Source organism: Littorina saxatilis, linkage group LG10, assembly GCF_037325665.1.
Source record: "Littorina saxatilis isolate snail1 linkage group LG10, US_GU_Lsax_2.0, whole genome shotgun sequence".
In the NCBI taxonomy this organism is placed as follows: Eukaryota; Metazoa; Mollusca; class Gastropoda; order Littorinimorpha; family Littorinidae; genus Littorina; species Littorina saxatilis.
The window spans coordinates 13068320-13084451 of record NC_090254.1 but is presented as its reverse complement, the minus strand read 5'-3'; the positions used below and the strand labels follow the sequence as shown (position 1 = coordinate 13084451).

Here is a 16132-nt window from a genome sequence, read left to right as displayed (position 1 = left end):
GCAAGTACTCGCGCATTTACTCGAGCACTTTCGAAACTGCTCGAGTAAATGCGCGAGTACTTCTGAAAATGCTCGCGCACTTTCGAAACTGCTCGAGGAAATGCGCGAGCACTTTTGAAAATGCTCGAGCAGTTTCAAACTGCTCGCGCACTTTCAGAACTGCTCGAGCACTTTCAAAGTACTCGCGCATTTAAATGCGCGAGTACTTTCTCGCGTATTTCCGAGAAGTAACGAGCGGGTAAAGCAAAAACTTGTCGCGGAACAGTCATCTTTTTGGCATATTTTCTAAATATTTTACATGATTTCAATAATTAATGAGCCAAAGCCAAAAAAGTTAACAATTTGAATTTAAAAGTACACTGATACTTACCGATCGACCATCCCAGTAGGTCTGTCCGCCAATTCCCTGATGCGATCGTTAATAATCCCAGCGACCGCCCTTCCCGCCTCCATGACGACTACAGATGCGTCGTTTCAGTAAATTTTCCGGGTCAAGTTTTCAATAAACCCAACCAATGACTTCGGTACAACTCGGGAATCTCCGATTCAAAAGTACTCGCGCATTTACTCGAGCAGTTTCGAAAGTGCTCGAGTAAATGCGCGAGTACTTGCTCGAGCATTTGACCCTCTTCGTGTTCCATATATGACTAAGTGCCAAAAGGTGCTCACAGAACAGAAGACGACTTTGTTTTACAATAAAAATGTTTCTAAAAACGTGTGTCTGCTGAAAATTGGTGTGTGTGTGGATGAATGTGCGAAGAGATAGTGGACATAATTTCGTGTGTCTGACTTGAACGGTTTTGAAGTTATCTTTGTTTAAAGTCAAAAATAACGCCAAAACCGGCCATCTGAAAACGGACATCGTGATACCTCGTGTTTTGAATATGCCACAGAAAAATAACAAGAAGCACAAATGAATTGCATTTAGTTTGATTGAATGCCTGAAACATCGCTTTACAGACGAGACCAAACGTCAAATCTAAATCTCGAGAGAATTTTTTTTTTTCGATAACCGAATTTTAAGGTGTCGCACGCAAGATGTGTCGTCATCACGGCATACATTTTTCAATCGCAGATATTTACTAAATTTCTTTTTCAAAAACTCTGGAATTGATGTCGACACGTCAAGCGATAACGGTGTATCAAACTGCTGTCTTTCAAGTAATCCAGCAAAGACTGCAGAACTTTTGAACAGCAGTTTTGAAAACGATTTGAAAATTTCGTCATATCTTGCGTGCGACAAAATGTTCGGTAATTAACGGTTATTTTCTTTTAAAAACAAAATTTACATGTACAAAGATCTACTTCATCTACGGAACCACGTGACACATTCTGTGTTCAAAATTTGTGAAGAAATCACGAACCACGAATGCGCTATCAAGTGTTGAAATTATGTCGTCAACATCTTTTCAGATCTTGCGTGCGACACCATCTTGCGTTCAACATAAAATGTCACTACCTTATCGAGTTTAATGGGTAAAACTAACTATTTGTTGTCTTAGTTTAATCTTCTTAATTAAAAGCGTAATAAAACCGAACTTCCAAGATGAATTTTAATTGAGATTAGCGAAAGAGCGGGCACGCAAATCGACCTTAAAGTAAAAGAATGATAACACGAGCGTTTGTCGTGTTGTCTTGCGTGCAACACATTGTCCAAAAAGGAAAATGTATATTTTTCTCAGACGTTTTTTAAGTTGAAACCTTGAAACTTCACACACATTTGGGGTTTAATCGCCCCCATGCATGGTAAAAGTCTTGTTGACCCTTGTCAGATTTCAAGGTCACGGCTGGGTCACATGTGGTTCAGAAAACGGATGAAACATATTTTTTCAGAGATTTTTGAAGCTAGAACCTTCAAACTTCAAACAACGCTTTTGCTTAATGATTGTTCAACATGGAGAATTCAAGGTTGATCCTTGAGAAATGTGAAGGTCATAGCAGGGTCTCGTGTGGGTAAAAAAAAAAGGAAATTGTATTGAACTTCAATTTATATAAAACCAAAGTCTGGTTGATCTGTTTTAAGATTTAATGTCAAATCTGTTATTTAAGGTCAAATCAAATAGAAATTTGTTGATGCTTAAATCTTTGAAACTTCCAACAGGTTTGAGGTTTGACAACTTCTGGACTTTGAAATCTGGTACGGTTGATCCTGGTAATATTAATTGGTCAAAACATCAAGATCAACAATTATAAAATAAGCACTTTCACCAATGTCAAGTGAGCAATAGCAGCAAACGTGAGTCTTATAAAGATTATCACTTTTTGTGTGACCTCAACTTGACCCCTCTGAATGCTCTCAATCATGGAAATTGACCACACTTTGATTATAACCAAACAACATCAAAACTTTGGAATGTGTGAAGTTTCAAAGGTGTTGCTTAAAAGGCGTTCGTGAAAATGACAATTGTATGTGTCTGACTTCAATGCGACCCCGCTGCGACCTTGACGTTTGATTTTATCAACCAGACTTTCATCATGTGTGAATGACTTCAAACACTATAAAACTAGTTGAAGAAATTGATAATTTTTCAAATTTTAAGCCAGATGGCACTGCTGTGACCTTGAAATTTGACAAACATTAACCAGGCGGTCACCTTTTTTAGAAAATATCCTGAAAGGATCTTTAACCTTACTGTGACCTTGGAATTTGATGAGGTTTAATTAACTTGCGTAGTGTGCCAAGTTTCAAGGCCCTAGCTTCAAAAACATATGAGAAAACCTCATTGAAAAATGTATATGTTTGACCTCAACGCGACCCTGCTGTGACCTTGACTTTTTCAACCAGACTTTAATCGTGTGTGAACATTATACACTAGAACTGTGTGTATTTTCAAAGCTCGTGCTATAAACGCGCTGAATAAATTGAAAATATTCCACATTTGGACCAGATGTGACCCCGCTGTGACCTTGAACTTTGACAAAGATTAACCAGCAGGTCACTTTTAATGAGGTTTTATAAAAATGCTGAAAGTATGTGAAGTATGTAAAGTCTAACTGATCTAGTATTAAAACATGTAAGACGTGACAACGACAATTTTCCAGTTTGCAAAGGAAATTTAACCTCGCTGTGACCTTGAAATTCAATGTTGTTTAATGTGATGTGCACCATACCTGGAGGTCATTATACTTTGGTTGTGTGCCAAGTTTCAAAGCCCTAGCTTTAAAAACGTGCGAGATAACCTTAATGCTATGACTCAGTGCCGTTTTGAATGATATAACGAACAAAATTATCGTTATTTGTAAAATCATTTGAGTAAATTTATCTTTTCTTTTCGTAATTGGGTTCCAGCATCTGTTGTCTTAACAAAAATCACAATATCAGTCGTGTTTGTCAACTTTTATTTTTTAGCCCCTTTGTCCGCTTTTCGTGCGCACCTTTTGGCACTTAGTCATATACAAACACACACACCGCGCGAGAGAGAAAGACTACAGGGAGGCATGACGTCATGATGCATTAATTGACGTCAAAGACTTTCGACCGTGACGTATTCTTCTTACGCGAGCTTTATCCATAGACTTGGAAACTACGGAATTTCTACCCGTCCAAAGCGGCCTTGGGTGGCGTTTGCTCAAAAAATGGGGGCGCCAATTTTACCCACCGTATTTTTGTTAGTATGGTCCCAATTTTTGGTGAACTTCCATCTCCAACTGTGGCCCATTTTCGGGCACAAAGAATCCTTCTTTATCATGTATTATTCCGTATGCACATTTCTCAAATCGATTACAGTATAGCGTTCACAGGATACCTCCAGCTTCGCTGGGATTATTATAAATTTTTTTTTTCGAAATCAATTTAAAAACACTTTCATCTTATTCCTTGTCGGTTCCTGATTCCAAAAATATATAGATATGATATGTTTGGATTAAAAACACGCTCAGAAAGTTAAAACGAAGAGAGGTACAGAAACGCGTGCTATCCTTCTCAGCGCAACGAATACCCCGCTCTTCTTGTCAATTCCACGGACACTGCCTTTGCCACGGGCGGTGGAGTGACGATGCTACGAGTATACGGTCTTGCTGCGTTGCGTTGCGTTCAGTTTCATTCTGTGAGTTCGACAGCTACTTGACTAAATATTGTATTTTCGCCTTACGCGACTTGTTATATTTAGTCAAGTTTTGACTAAATATTTTAACATCGAGGGGGAATCGAAACGAGGGTCGTGGTGTATGTGCGTGCGTGTGTGTGTGTGTGTGTGTAGAGCGATTCAGACTAAACTACTGAACCGATCTTTATGAAATTTGACATGAGAGTTCCTGGGTATGAAATCCCCGAATCTGTTTTTCATTTTTTTGATAAATGTCTTTGATGACGTCATATCCGGCTTTTCGTGAAAGTTGAGGCGGCACTGTCACGCCCTCATTTTTCAACCAAATTGGTTGAAATTTTGGTCAAGTAATCTTCGACAAAGCCCGGACTTCGGTATTGCATTTCAGCTTGGTGGCTTAAAAATTAATTAATGACTTTGGTCATTAAAAATCGGAAAATTTAAAAAAAAAATTTTTTTATAAAACGATCCAAATTTACGTTTATCTTATTCTCCATCATTTGCTGATTCCAAAAACATATAAATATGTTATATTCGGATTAAAAACAAGCTCTGAAAATTAAATATATAAAAATTATTATCAACATTAAATTGTCCAAATCAATTTAAAAACACTTTCATCTTATTCCTTGTCGGTTCCTGATTCCAAAAACATATAGATATGATATGTTTGGATTAAAAACACGCTCAGAAAGTTAAAACAAAGAGAGGTACAGAAAAGCGTGCTATCCTTCTTAGCGCAACTACTACCCCGCTCTTCTTGTCAATTTCACTGCCTATGCCGTGAGCGGTGGACTACGAGTATACGGTCTTGCTGCGTTGCATTGCGTTCAGTTTCATTCTGTGAGTTCGACAGCTACTTGACTAAATATTGTATTTTCGCCTTACGCGACTAGGCGGCGAGCATCCTTCTTCATTGGTCTTTTTTTTATCTTTTTTTTTTTATCGGACTCACAACATATATTACCCGTTCAAATAAAGGCCATTTTCTATTTACAATTACACAAATACATTTTCTATTTACAATTCAGTTGTTCTACTTAATATCTGAAACTTAAACATTACGAAAACTGATCCACAACAATTTGTTTTTCTAAAAATACAAACACACATTTTCCCAATCAATATTACGAGATTTACAAAATTTCTCATCTTTCTACTACAACTTGTGTCTTGATACCCAAATATTATATCCTGCATTTTAAACTTAACCCTTAATCCAATCTTTTCCTCTATCCAATTTTCTATCTTAGACCAAAACAACTTTACAGGTAAACACTCATTAAAAAATGTTCAACAAAATCAACTTCTGTACAACATATACAACATCTATTATTCTCTCTCACTTGCATTTTACATAATAAAATAGTTGTTGGATAAATGTTATGTACAATTTTCCATTGCAATTCTCTTAACCTCACTTCTTTGGAAACACAGGCAAAGGACCAAATTTCCTTATCTATTTATACACCAAACTTCCTCAACCAAATATTATATGCACAAGGTTTTTTTCTACAGCAGTATCTACACTTTTTTTCTATCATTTTTCCTATTTGGCTTATTGTTTTCATATACAAGCTACCATCAAACAACTGCTTATCCGTATGTACATCAATATGTTTATTCTCAATCCAATTAATCCATAATTTGGGTAATGCATTTATTAATGCTCAATAATCCAATAAAATATTTGCATTACTGTTTCCAATTTGCATAATATACCTCTGCTACAGACATTAATCTCTTTTCTTCAACTATAAACAAATCGCTTACTCTTTCAATTCCAGCTTTTTTCCAATAGGAATAAAACAACATTTTCCCTTTATACCGATTCAAATCATTACTCGACAAAATCTTGTTATAAAAATTGTGTACATCAATATATATTAACCTTTTCCAAATTAATCTTATAATTTAAATGTGTCCGCACTACCCTCTGACAAAATGGGCTTCCATTCATTGTCAAATTCAATTCCTTACTGGTAATCAAAACAACCATACCCTGAAACAACATGTCACAGGAACCATAGCGGTATATACGTCCAATCGTCTCTCTTCTTTTCATACAATCGTCCAACCCATTGCAAATAAAAGGACTCTTGCATAATGTGCACATTTAAAGGCACAGTGCAGCTCACAGCCTTCGTTTTGCGTTTTTGTTGCAGCTGAGTGCATTTACAGTTAAAAAATCCTCCTATGGTAGTAAAACAAACCCAAAACTACCCAACGACGACATCTGTGAAGCTCGACAGTTTCTTGTTTACGCGAGTGCATAAATTAACCTAGTTATTACGTGGTGTTTGGTCGGAGTTCGATTCAACTGAGTGATTCCGGCCTCCATTTTGTTTTACACAAACTCATGATGATGTCTGACATAGTTTGCTAGTGACGTGTCTTTTTGTGCATGATGTGATCTACCTGATCTAAATTTAGATCCAAAAATATGTCAAGACCAGCCGGGACAGAGTCCGAAATTAATTCGTAAAAAAATCGCAGTTCTTGACTCTTTGGGTGCAAGTCAATGAAACTTGGTAGTTCTTCTAACGGATAGCTGCCTGAGGTATGACTAAACGCCCCAGGGGCTCCGTGCACCTGGATTTGACAAGTTCAGTACCTTTAACAACACTGAATTCAACTTATCATCAAATTTTACTCTTTCTTGACTTACAATTTGAGCATACATATTGACTACAATATACTCTTTATCTTATTTTTTACGGAAATCACTAATATTCTATCATAACTCTTCAATAAGCTCACTTCACATGCAAAGTGCTTTGAAACAAGAATAAGTTCTCCCCTGCTGTTGTGCGTTCCTTCACTATAAAACATCTTTCCACCCCACTGTTTTTCCCAAACAGACACGTCTAGTTCTGTTATGTGTGTTTCCTGCAGGCAGGCTATATATACCTTCTGCTTCTGTAAAAAGGTAAACATTGCGTTTCTTTTTAATTTATTTTTCAAATCTCTCGTATTTAACGAGATTACACGTACACGATCCATACCGACCCATGAGGTTAAAGGCACAGTAAGCCTCCCGTAAACCATCACTGAGCTCCCCGAGCCTCTTTAGACAGCGCTAGCATACTTCCATACTCACCGAACGGGGACATCCCCGCTGCTTTCTGTCGAGAGTGAGACATTTTCAAAGAATTTATGTTCGTTTACTATGCGAACGGAAAATCAGGCGCCTCGTTTTGGTGCTAGACCTAACTTTTAAAACTAAGTAATAATTTGACAGCTTGTTACACAACATAATTTTTTTTTATCAAGACAAGATCAGTACAATTCGAAGTTTTGGAAGTTTGAAAAAAGAAAAGCCCGGAAACGTGTCATGCAGAACGTCTTTCTCATAGCAGACGACGTTTGTGCCTAGCGCCAGTTTCTCTGAACCGTCAACCACCAGGGGTAAGATAAACCACGCAAAAATAAATTCTTTGAAAATTGCTCGCTCTTCACGGAGGGCACCTAGGATGTTCTCAAGCGGTGAGTGTTTGAATGAAAGGGTGTTTGTACTGTGTGTAAAAGTCTGACAGTATCTGTGATGGTTTACGGGAGGCTTACTGTGCCTTTAACCAACTCAATCCATTAACAAATTCACAATTCCAAACTCAAAGTCCTTCACACAAAGCCAAGTCCGTAGCCCAAAGAGCAGCCACTCAAGTAGACAACGTTCTGTCATCCCAATATGGAATATAGTTGCCTTAAACTGCAAGACCTCGAACGGAGCGGAAGGGACGTCGATGTAGAGCAGACGCCTACCGGTTTTCCACCTTGTCAGTTTGCCATTTGCCGTGTCTGTCTCTCTCTGCAATGATCTTGGATCTGATGTTGATTTTTAAGAGATCTCATTCCTTGTAGGATTTTCTTGTCCAAAAAGGACAGAGGTACATGTCCAATCATCACCTGTTTTGCTGGTACCTCTCTATCGGACCCGTCTGGGGAGGAGACAAGGAATGTTTTTTGATAGACCAATCATTGTTCTCACTAGTTCGACATCCAAAACGCCCCCTTTTATACACATTCAGAAATACATGTACTAAGCAACAGTTTTTTAAGGAGTGCTTCAATTCAATTCAATTCAATTTAATTCAATACAACTAAAATGGATTCTTTATTTTTGGATTGATAACGGAGAAATGCCCGTGTTACTTGGCTTTGACGGTTCGTTAAAAGTACACTAAAAGGGGCATGGGTTTGAACTGTTACTGTCTGTGAAATTTAAAACAATGACCCAAAATAAATCGTTAATTACGTCAATCATTAACACCTTGATATGTTTAACTTTTCAACTGTTTGTCTGTATTAAGGTGGATTGCTCATAGTTCTTCATGATGGCATGTGTGACAACTTTCAAGCTTCGTCTTTTGTGAGGGATGCCACTCCAACGTCATCTAGGGACAGTACTTTGCAAGAAAAAAACAAGCTTGTTGAATACACAATTAGCGACCTTGGTTCGACGGTCATAGATCTAATGCTGGACTTCGACTCTGCGTGGAAACAGCTGAGAGAAGAGGGAGTTATAAGTCAGGTACGTTTTGGGCATAATTATTGTCATTCTTTCTCGTGAATAGGTAATAATATTGCTTTTCTCAAAGACATGTCGGAGGATTCGCGGGTTGCGATGGGATAGTCTCACACATGCCTATTATGTTGATCGGTCCCTTTTGTTACAGAAGTCGTACAATATCGAATATTTTTACAACAACGGCACACGTGGTTTCGGTTCAACCAGAGCAGACGCTCTTTCCATCGCTATTAAACAATCGAACACATGCAATTCTACTTAAAAATGCATGCCGACCCTTAAAATGATTATGAATTTTTCTAAATTGCTAATGTTCCGACGAAACATGACATGATAATACAATGTATGTCCTTGAATACAACAAAATCTCCGAACTCAGAAAGTGTCGAGCGCAAGGGACGTCACTGCTTTGCCTAGTCTGTTTGACGTACGCGTGGGTGTTTGCCTTCCTTGAAAACGGACTATCGCCCATTCAAAATGGAGGGGGGAAACACAAAGAAATTGATGTTTTTTGCTCTTCCTTGTTGTTGTTGTTGTTGTTGTTGTTGTTGTTGTTGTTGTTGTTGTGTTTGTTGTTCAAGTGTTGTTTTACATGCGACAGAAAATCAACCTTACGATGGGTTGAGTACGAACGCCGCTGTGTTTTTCGGCCGCGAGAGGGCAGAAGTGTATGTTCACAATTAATTAACGTGAGAAGATTTGACCCTCAAAAAATGCATTATTTTGCGAACAAGGATAAATAATAAATTGTTTAGCGGACAATACGGTATAGATTCATTATTTAGTAAATAATACTTTTTGTTGTTGTTGAACGATTCATTATTTAAGTAAATAATCTCTTGTTTTCTATACATGTAGTTAAGTGGTTGCCGGCTCTAATGTTAGTTTACTGAACATTGAACATTTTAGATAATGCATACGATCCGACAAACCTCCATGGGTCGTTCAATATCTAACATTTCTGGCAAAACGACCGACTTTTTAAAATATCGTGTTTGCCGATGTCATTAGGTTTTTTACTGAAAAACCTCAAACAACAGGACAACCAGAAACTCGATCTACTCATTATAATATGATATTATTAAGATAATATTATCAAACCGAGTTCTTCTTTATCGTATAACTTAACCAGAGTCTTCCGGTCAGTCTGCTGTTATACAACGTAACCCCACATGGAACAAGAGGGACGGACTTACCTAAATCTCTGAAGGGGAACGAACATAGTCATAGACCCTTTCACGTTGCAACGTTTTAAATAGCTACAGCGTGTTTTGCAGTCACCGGTATCTCACAAAATAGACATTCCTATTGCAATAGTTGTTCCTCTCCTGGGCCCGTATGCTTATGGAGGAAGTTCGCGACAACTTCAAAGGTTTTGAGTGACCTTGGAAATAGTTGCCTTATTTTGGTATGCATGGGCCGGAAGAAGGGCTTACTTCGAAGCAAAGCGAGGAAGTAACTGAGGGTAGGTTGCGACTACTTCCAAAGTTTTGAGCGACCTTTGAAGTACATCCTCACTTTCGCATGCATGTGACGTAAAAGGAGCTTACTTTGGAAGCAAACGAGGAAGTAAGTGAGGGTAAATGTACTACAGCGAGACCGAGAAGTAAACACGCTACTTCCAAAGTTTCTCAGTGCAAAATGGCAGGGCTTTTCTTCGGTTATTCATATCAAACCGAGCTAACGCAAATGAAAGTCCCCAAAAAAGAAACAAGTCGCGTAAGGCGAAAATACAATATTTAGTCAAGTAGCTGTCGAACTCACAGAATGAAACTGAACGCAACGCAACGCAGCAAGACCGTATACTCGTAGCATCGTCACTCCACCGCCCGTGGCAAAGGCAGTGCCCGTGGAATTGACAAGAAGAGCGGGGTATTCGTTGCGCTGAGAAGGATAGCACGCTTTTCTGTACCTCTCTTCGTTTTAACTTTCTGAGCGTGTTTTTAATCCAAACATATCATATCTATATATTTTTGGAATCAGGAACCGACAAGGAATAAGATGAAAGTGTTTTTAAATTGATTTCGAAAAAAAATGTTGATAATAATTTTTATATATTTAATTTTCAGAGCTTGTTTTTAATCCGAATATAACATATTTATATGTTTTTGGAATCAGCAAATGATGGAGAATAAGATAAACGTAAATTTGGATCGTTTTAGAAAAAAATATTTTTTTTTACAATTTTCAAATTTTTAATGACCAAAGTCATTAATTAATTTTTAAGTCACCAAGCTGAAATGCAATACCGAACCCCGGGCTTCGTCGAAGATTACTTGACCAAAATTTCAACCAATTTGGTTGAAAAATGAGGGCGTGACAGTGCCTCCTCAACTTTCACGAAAAGCCGGATATGACGTCATCAAAGACATTTATCAAAAAAATGAAAAACAGATTCGGGGATTTCATACCCAGGAACTCTCATGTCAAATTTCATAAAGATCGGTCCAGTAGTTTAGTCTGAATCGCTCTACACACACACACGCACACACGCACGCACATACACCACGACCCTCGTTTCGATTCCCCCTCGATGTTAAAATATTTAGTCAAAACTTGACTAAATATACAAGTCGCGTAAGGCGAAAATACAATATTTAGTCAAGTAGCTGTCGAACTCACAGAATGAAACTGAACGCAATGCCATTTTTCAGCAAGACCGTATACTCGTAGCATCGTCAGTCCACCGCTCATGGCAAAGGCAGTGAAATTGATAAGAAGAGCGGGGTAGTAGTTGCGCTAAGAAGGATAGCACGCGTTTCTGTACCTCTCTTTGTTTTAACTTTCTGAGCGTGTTTTTAATCCAAACATATCATATCTATATGTTTTTGGAATCAGGAACCGACAAGGAATAAGATGAAAGTGTTTTTAAATTGATTTGGACAATTTAATTTTGATAATAATTTTTATATATTTAATTTTCAGAGCTTGTTTTTAATCCGAATATAACATATTTATATGTTTTTGGAATCAGCAAATGATGGAGAATAAGATAAACGTAAATTTGGATCGTTTTAGAAACAAATATTTTTTTTTACAATTTTCAGATTTTTAATGACCAAAGTCATTAATTAATTTTTAAGCCACCAAGCTGAAATGCAATACCGAACCCCGGGCTTCGTCGAAGATTACTTGACCAAAATTTCAACCAATTTGGTTGAAAAATGAGGGCGTGACAGTGCCGCCTCAACTTTCACGAAAAGCCGGATATGACGTCATCAAAGACATTTATCAAAAAAATGAAAAACAGATTCGGGGATTTCATACCCAGGAACTCTCATGTCAAATTTCATAAAGATCGGTCCAGTAGTTTAGTCTGAATCGCTCTACACACACACACGCACACACGCACGCACATACACCACGACCCTCGTTTCGATTCCCCCTCGATGTTAAAATATTTAGTCAAAACTTGACTAAATATAAAATGAATGAAAAGTCGTATCTCGTGCGTGCATTTCGTGCAAACTTCCCTGAACACAAACCTGAGTTGCCAGCTTTGACTTTTGTTCGTTCTGGGTCACTGGCCACCACTCTTTCATCCCCGCTTATACAAGGGGGTGTTTCTGTGTAAATGGGCGTCGTTGTGTGATTGTGTGTTTGTGTGAGAGTGTGCATGTGTGTGTGTGTGTGTGTGTGTGTGTGTGTGTGTGTATGTGTGTGTGTGTGTGTGTGTGTGTGTGTGTGTGTGTGTGTGTATGTGTGTGTATGTGTGTGTGTGTGTGTATGTGTGTTTCTGTGTGTTTTCTGTCTATGTGTGTGTTTGTGTGTGTGTGTGCGTGCGTGCGTGCGTATGTGTTTGTGTCTATTTGTGCGAGTGCCTGCGTGTGTGTAATTGTGCGTCTGTTCCTTCATTCGTTTGTTTGCGTGCACCCGCGCACATGTGTGTGTGGGGGAGGGGTGTGTTTCTGTGTGTTTTCTGTCTGTCTGTGTGTGTGTGTGCGTGCGTGCGTGCGTATGTGTTTGTGTCTATTTGTGCGAGTGCCTGCGTGTGTGTAATTGTGCGTCTGTTCCTTCATTCGTTTGTTTGCGTGCACCCGCGCACATGTGTGTGTGGGGGAGGGGTGTGTGTGTGTGTATGTGTGTTTCTGTGTGTTTTCTGTCTGTGTGTGTGTGTGTGTGTGTGCGTGCGTGCGTGCGTATGTGTTTGTGTCTATTTGTGCGAGTGCCTGCGTGTGTGTAATTGTGCGTCTGTTCCTTCATTCGTTTGTTTGCGTGCACCCGCGCACATGTGTGTGTGGGGGAGGGGTGTGTTTCTGTGTGTTTTCTGTCTGTCTGTGTGTGCGTGCGTGCGTGCGTATGTGTTTGTGTCTATTTGTGCGAGTGCCTGCGTGTGTGTAATTGTGCGTCTGTTCCTTCATTCGTTTGTTTGCGTGCACCCGCGCACATGTGTGTGTGGGGGAGGGGTGTGTGTGTACGTGTGTATGTGTCTGTATGTATTTTTGCGAGTGCCTGCGTGCCTGCCTGTGTGCGCGTGCGTGCGTGCTGGTATAATTGTGCGTCTGTTCCTTCATTCGTTTGTTTGCGTGCGCGTGCGTGTGTGTGCGACGGTGTGTGTTTGTGTGTGTGTGCACACACACCCCCCACTAACACACACACACACACGCACGTAGGCTAAACAAATCCAATCTTGACTTTCAACTTGATATAAACATACACCCTCTTCACAATTAACGAGGACAAACAATTTACAAAAACCTATGTACAACAATGTATCTTTCCTAAAATTTCGGACACACATTTTCCCAATTAATATGAAAGTCGCTGAACTTATCTTCTTTTCACTACACCTTATATCTAATTGATACCCCAAAAATGGTTTTCTGCCTTTTCAAATTTACCAGTAACCCAAACTTTCGCTCTAACCAAACTATTTTTGTACAAATCAGTTTTACCGAAACACAATCATTAACAAGTCGCGTAAGGCGAAAATACAACATTTAGTCAAGTAGCTGTCGAACTCACAGAATGAAACTGAACGCAATGCAACGCAGCAAGACCGTATACTCGTAGCATCGTCAGTCCACCGCTCATGGCAAAGGCAGTGACATTGACAAGAAGAGCGGGGTAGTAGTTGCGCTGAGAAGGATAGCACGCTTTTCTGTACCTCTCTTCGTTTTAACTTTCTGAGCGTGTTTTCAATCCAAACATATCATATCTATATGTTTTTGGAATCAGGAACCGACAAGGAATAAGATGAAAGTGTTTTTGAATTGATTTCGAAAATTTAATTTTGATCATAATTTTTATATTTTTATTTTTCAGAGCTTGCTTTTAATTCAAATATAACATACTAGAGGAATACCCGCTTCGCCGGGTAGCCGGCTTCGCCGGGATGAAATACTTAGAGCCGTACGCCGGCTTTGCCGGGTCCGAACAATGGACCCGCCAAGCTTAGGTCCCTCCCAGATTCGTGGAATGGGAACAGCACGAAAATGATTCAGTGGCCATAATGCCATTCCTGACCATATCGAGTCCCATCCTTGTCGACGAATGTAACCGTGTTAATCACCTTTGGAGGCGAACTCCACTCAAACAGGATTGAGCAATTTAGAGCTTATCTCTAAGCCCTTTTGATCTGTTATGGCTTCTCAAAGGTAGGCCAGTACATACAAATACACAAAAGCCGCCAGACCACATCACAAACAGAACTGAACAATCCACAGGTGTTGCCCACATAGAGAGAGAGAGAGACACACACACACACACAAACACAGAGAAGCCGTATATATAGAGAGATAGATGACAGTGTATTTTTCGCGTGGCTATAAATTGATTCGACCTTTGCACTTTTACAGTGAGGATAATTTACGGGTCCAATTTACGTTCTGGACACTGCGGTGACCTTCTAAAAATAGTAACAGAACGCCGGGAATATCCGAAGATGCCCCACTCATACTATAGTGCACCATACGAAGGAAGGGAGGTAAACGCTGAAAACCTGGAGAAGATAAGGAAGAGTTACTTATAATGGTGAAATGAACACAAAAACCAAAATCGGTTCAGCGCTGCGCGCTGAGAGCACGTGTTGAAATATCTCATCGATGATATTGTGTCCGGGGTGTAGCTGAATACGGTGTCCAAATTTGAAAAAGATCCACCGAGATTTTTGGCGTTGTGATGTGGTGTAGCGGCTTTGGTGTGTCGGTATGGGGGCCCGGGTAGCTGAGGTGGAACCAAAATCGGTTCAGCGCTGCGCGCTGAGAGCACGTGTTGAAATATCGACCAGGTTGTGTCCTGTCCCGGGTCTACCTGAATATGCCCACCAAATTTGAAGCAGATCCATCGAGAACTTTGGCCGTGCATCGCGAACTCACACACAGACACACAGACACACAGACACAAGTCGTATATATATATATATAACATATTTATATGTTTTTGGAATCAGAAAATGATGGAGAATAAGATGAACGTAAATTTGGATCGTTATATAAAATAAATATTTTTGTTACAATTTTCAGATTATTAATGACCAAAGTCATTAATTAATTGTTAAGCCACCAAGCTGAAATGCAATACCGAAGTCCGGGCTTCGTCGGAGATTACTTGACCAAAATTTCAACCAATTTGGTTGAAAAATGAGAGCGTGACAGTGCCGCCTAAACTTTCATAAAAAGCCGGATATGACGTCATCAAAGACATTTATCAAAAAAACTGAAAAAAACGTCTGAGGATATCATACCCAGGAACTCTCATGTCAAATTTCATAAAGATCGGTCCAGTAGTTTAGTCTGAATCGCTCTACACACACACAGACACACACACGCACATACACCACGACCCTCGTTTCGATTCCCCCTCGATGTTAAAACATTTAGTCAAAACTTGACTAAATGTGAAAAAGAGGTTTAACATAACCAACTTCGCTACCACATATACAACTTTTTTTTTATTCTCCCCAACATTCTGGTCAACAAAATCATTATTATTGACAGTCATTCAATTTCAAGACAATCATCACAGCTTTGAACCGACCCTTTCGTTCAACCAGTCAGAAACAACAACTAGTGAAAGCTACAGCGCGAACAACGTTCGCCCATTTACGACCTCGCGATGAGATTTGTTTCTTCTGGTCGCCAACCTTACTGTTTACAAACGCATGCGCACTAATTGGGATTCCCCCAATTTCCTCGACCTTGACCTCAGGACTGTCGAAGCCACTACTTCGGCGTTCAATTTAGCTCGTGCATACCGAGTAGCTGGCAACTTTGCTTCCGAAGTTCCCACTTTCAAGGTTAATTTCCAGGAGGTGATGAAGGTTTGGAAAATATGTAAAGATTTTGTTTATAAGAAAATACATGTTGCCATCATTTTGAATGAAGAAAATGTATTTTTGGGTTATTTTAGGGAAAGTTTGAAAAATGATTATATTTATTTTGTGAATTATTGTATTTTAATTACCAAAATGACTATTGGAAAATGTAAATATGGGAAAAAAGTTAGATTTGGGTGTATTATTGGAAACTGAGCTGAACATTAGGAATAAATGTATGTTATGATTATTTTTATTTATTTATTTATTTAAACATATTAGTTTACTGAATAAAAAATAAAA

At 39.0% G+C, this 16132-nt stretch overlaps 1 protein-coding gene across 1 annotated transcript in view; it reads left to right on the top strand.

The window, feature by feature from the left end:
- LOC138978212 (uncharacterized) overlaps window positions 1–16132 on the top strand; it is a 448901-nt gene that overhangs the window by 424839 nt on the left and 7930 nt on the right. Inside the window, exon 6 of the mRNA XM_070350877.1 lies at window positions 8357–8577. Within this exon, the coding sequence (XP_070206978.1) occupies window positions 8357–8577 (221 nt within the window). The remainder of the gene's footprint in view (window positions 1–8356; window positions 8578–16132) is intronic.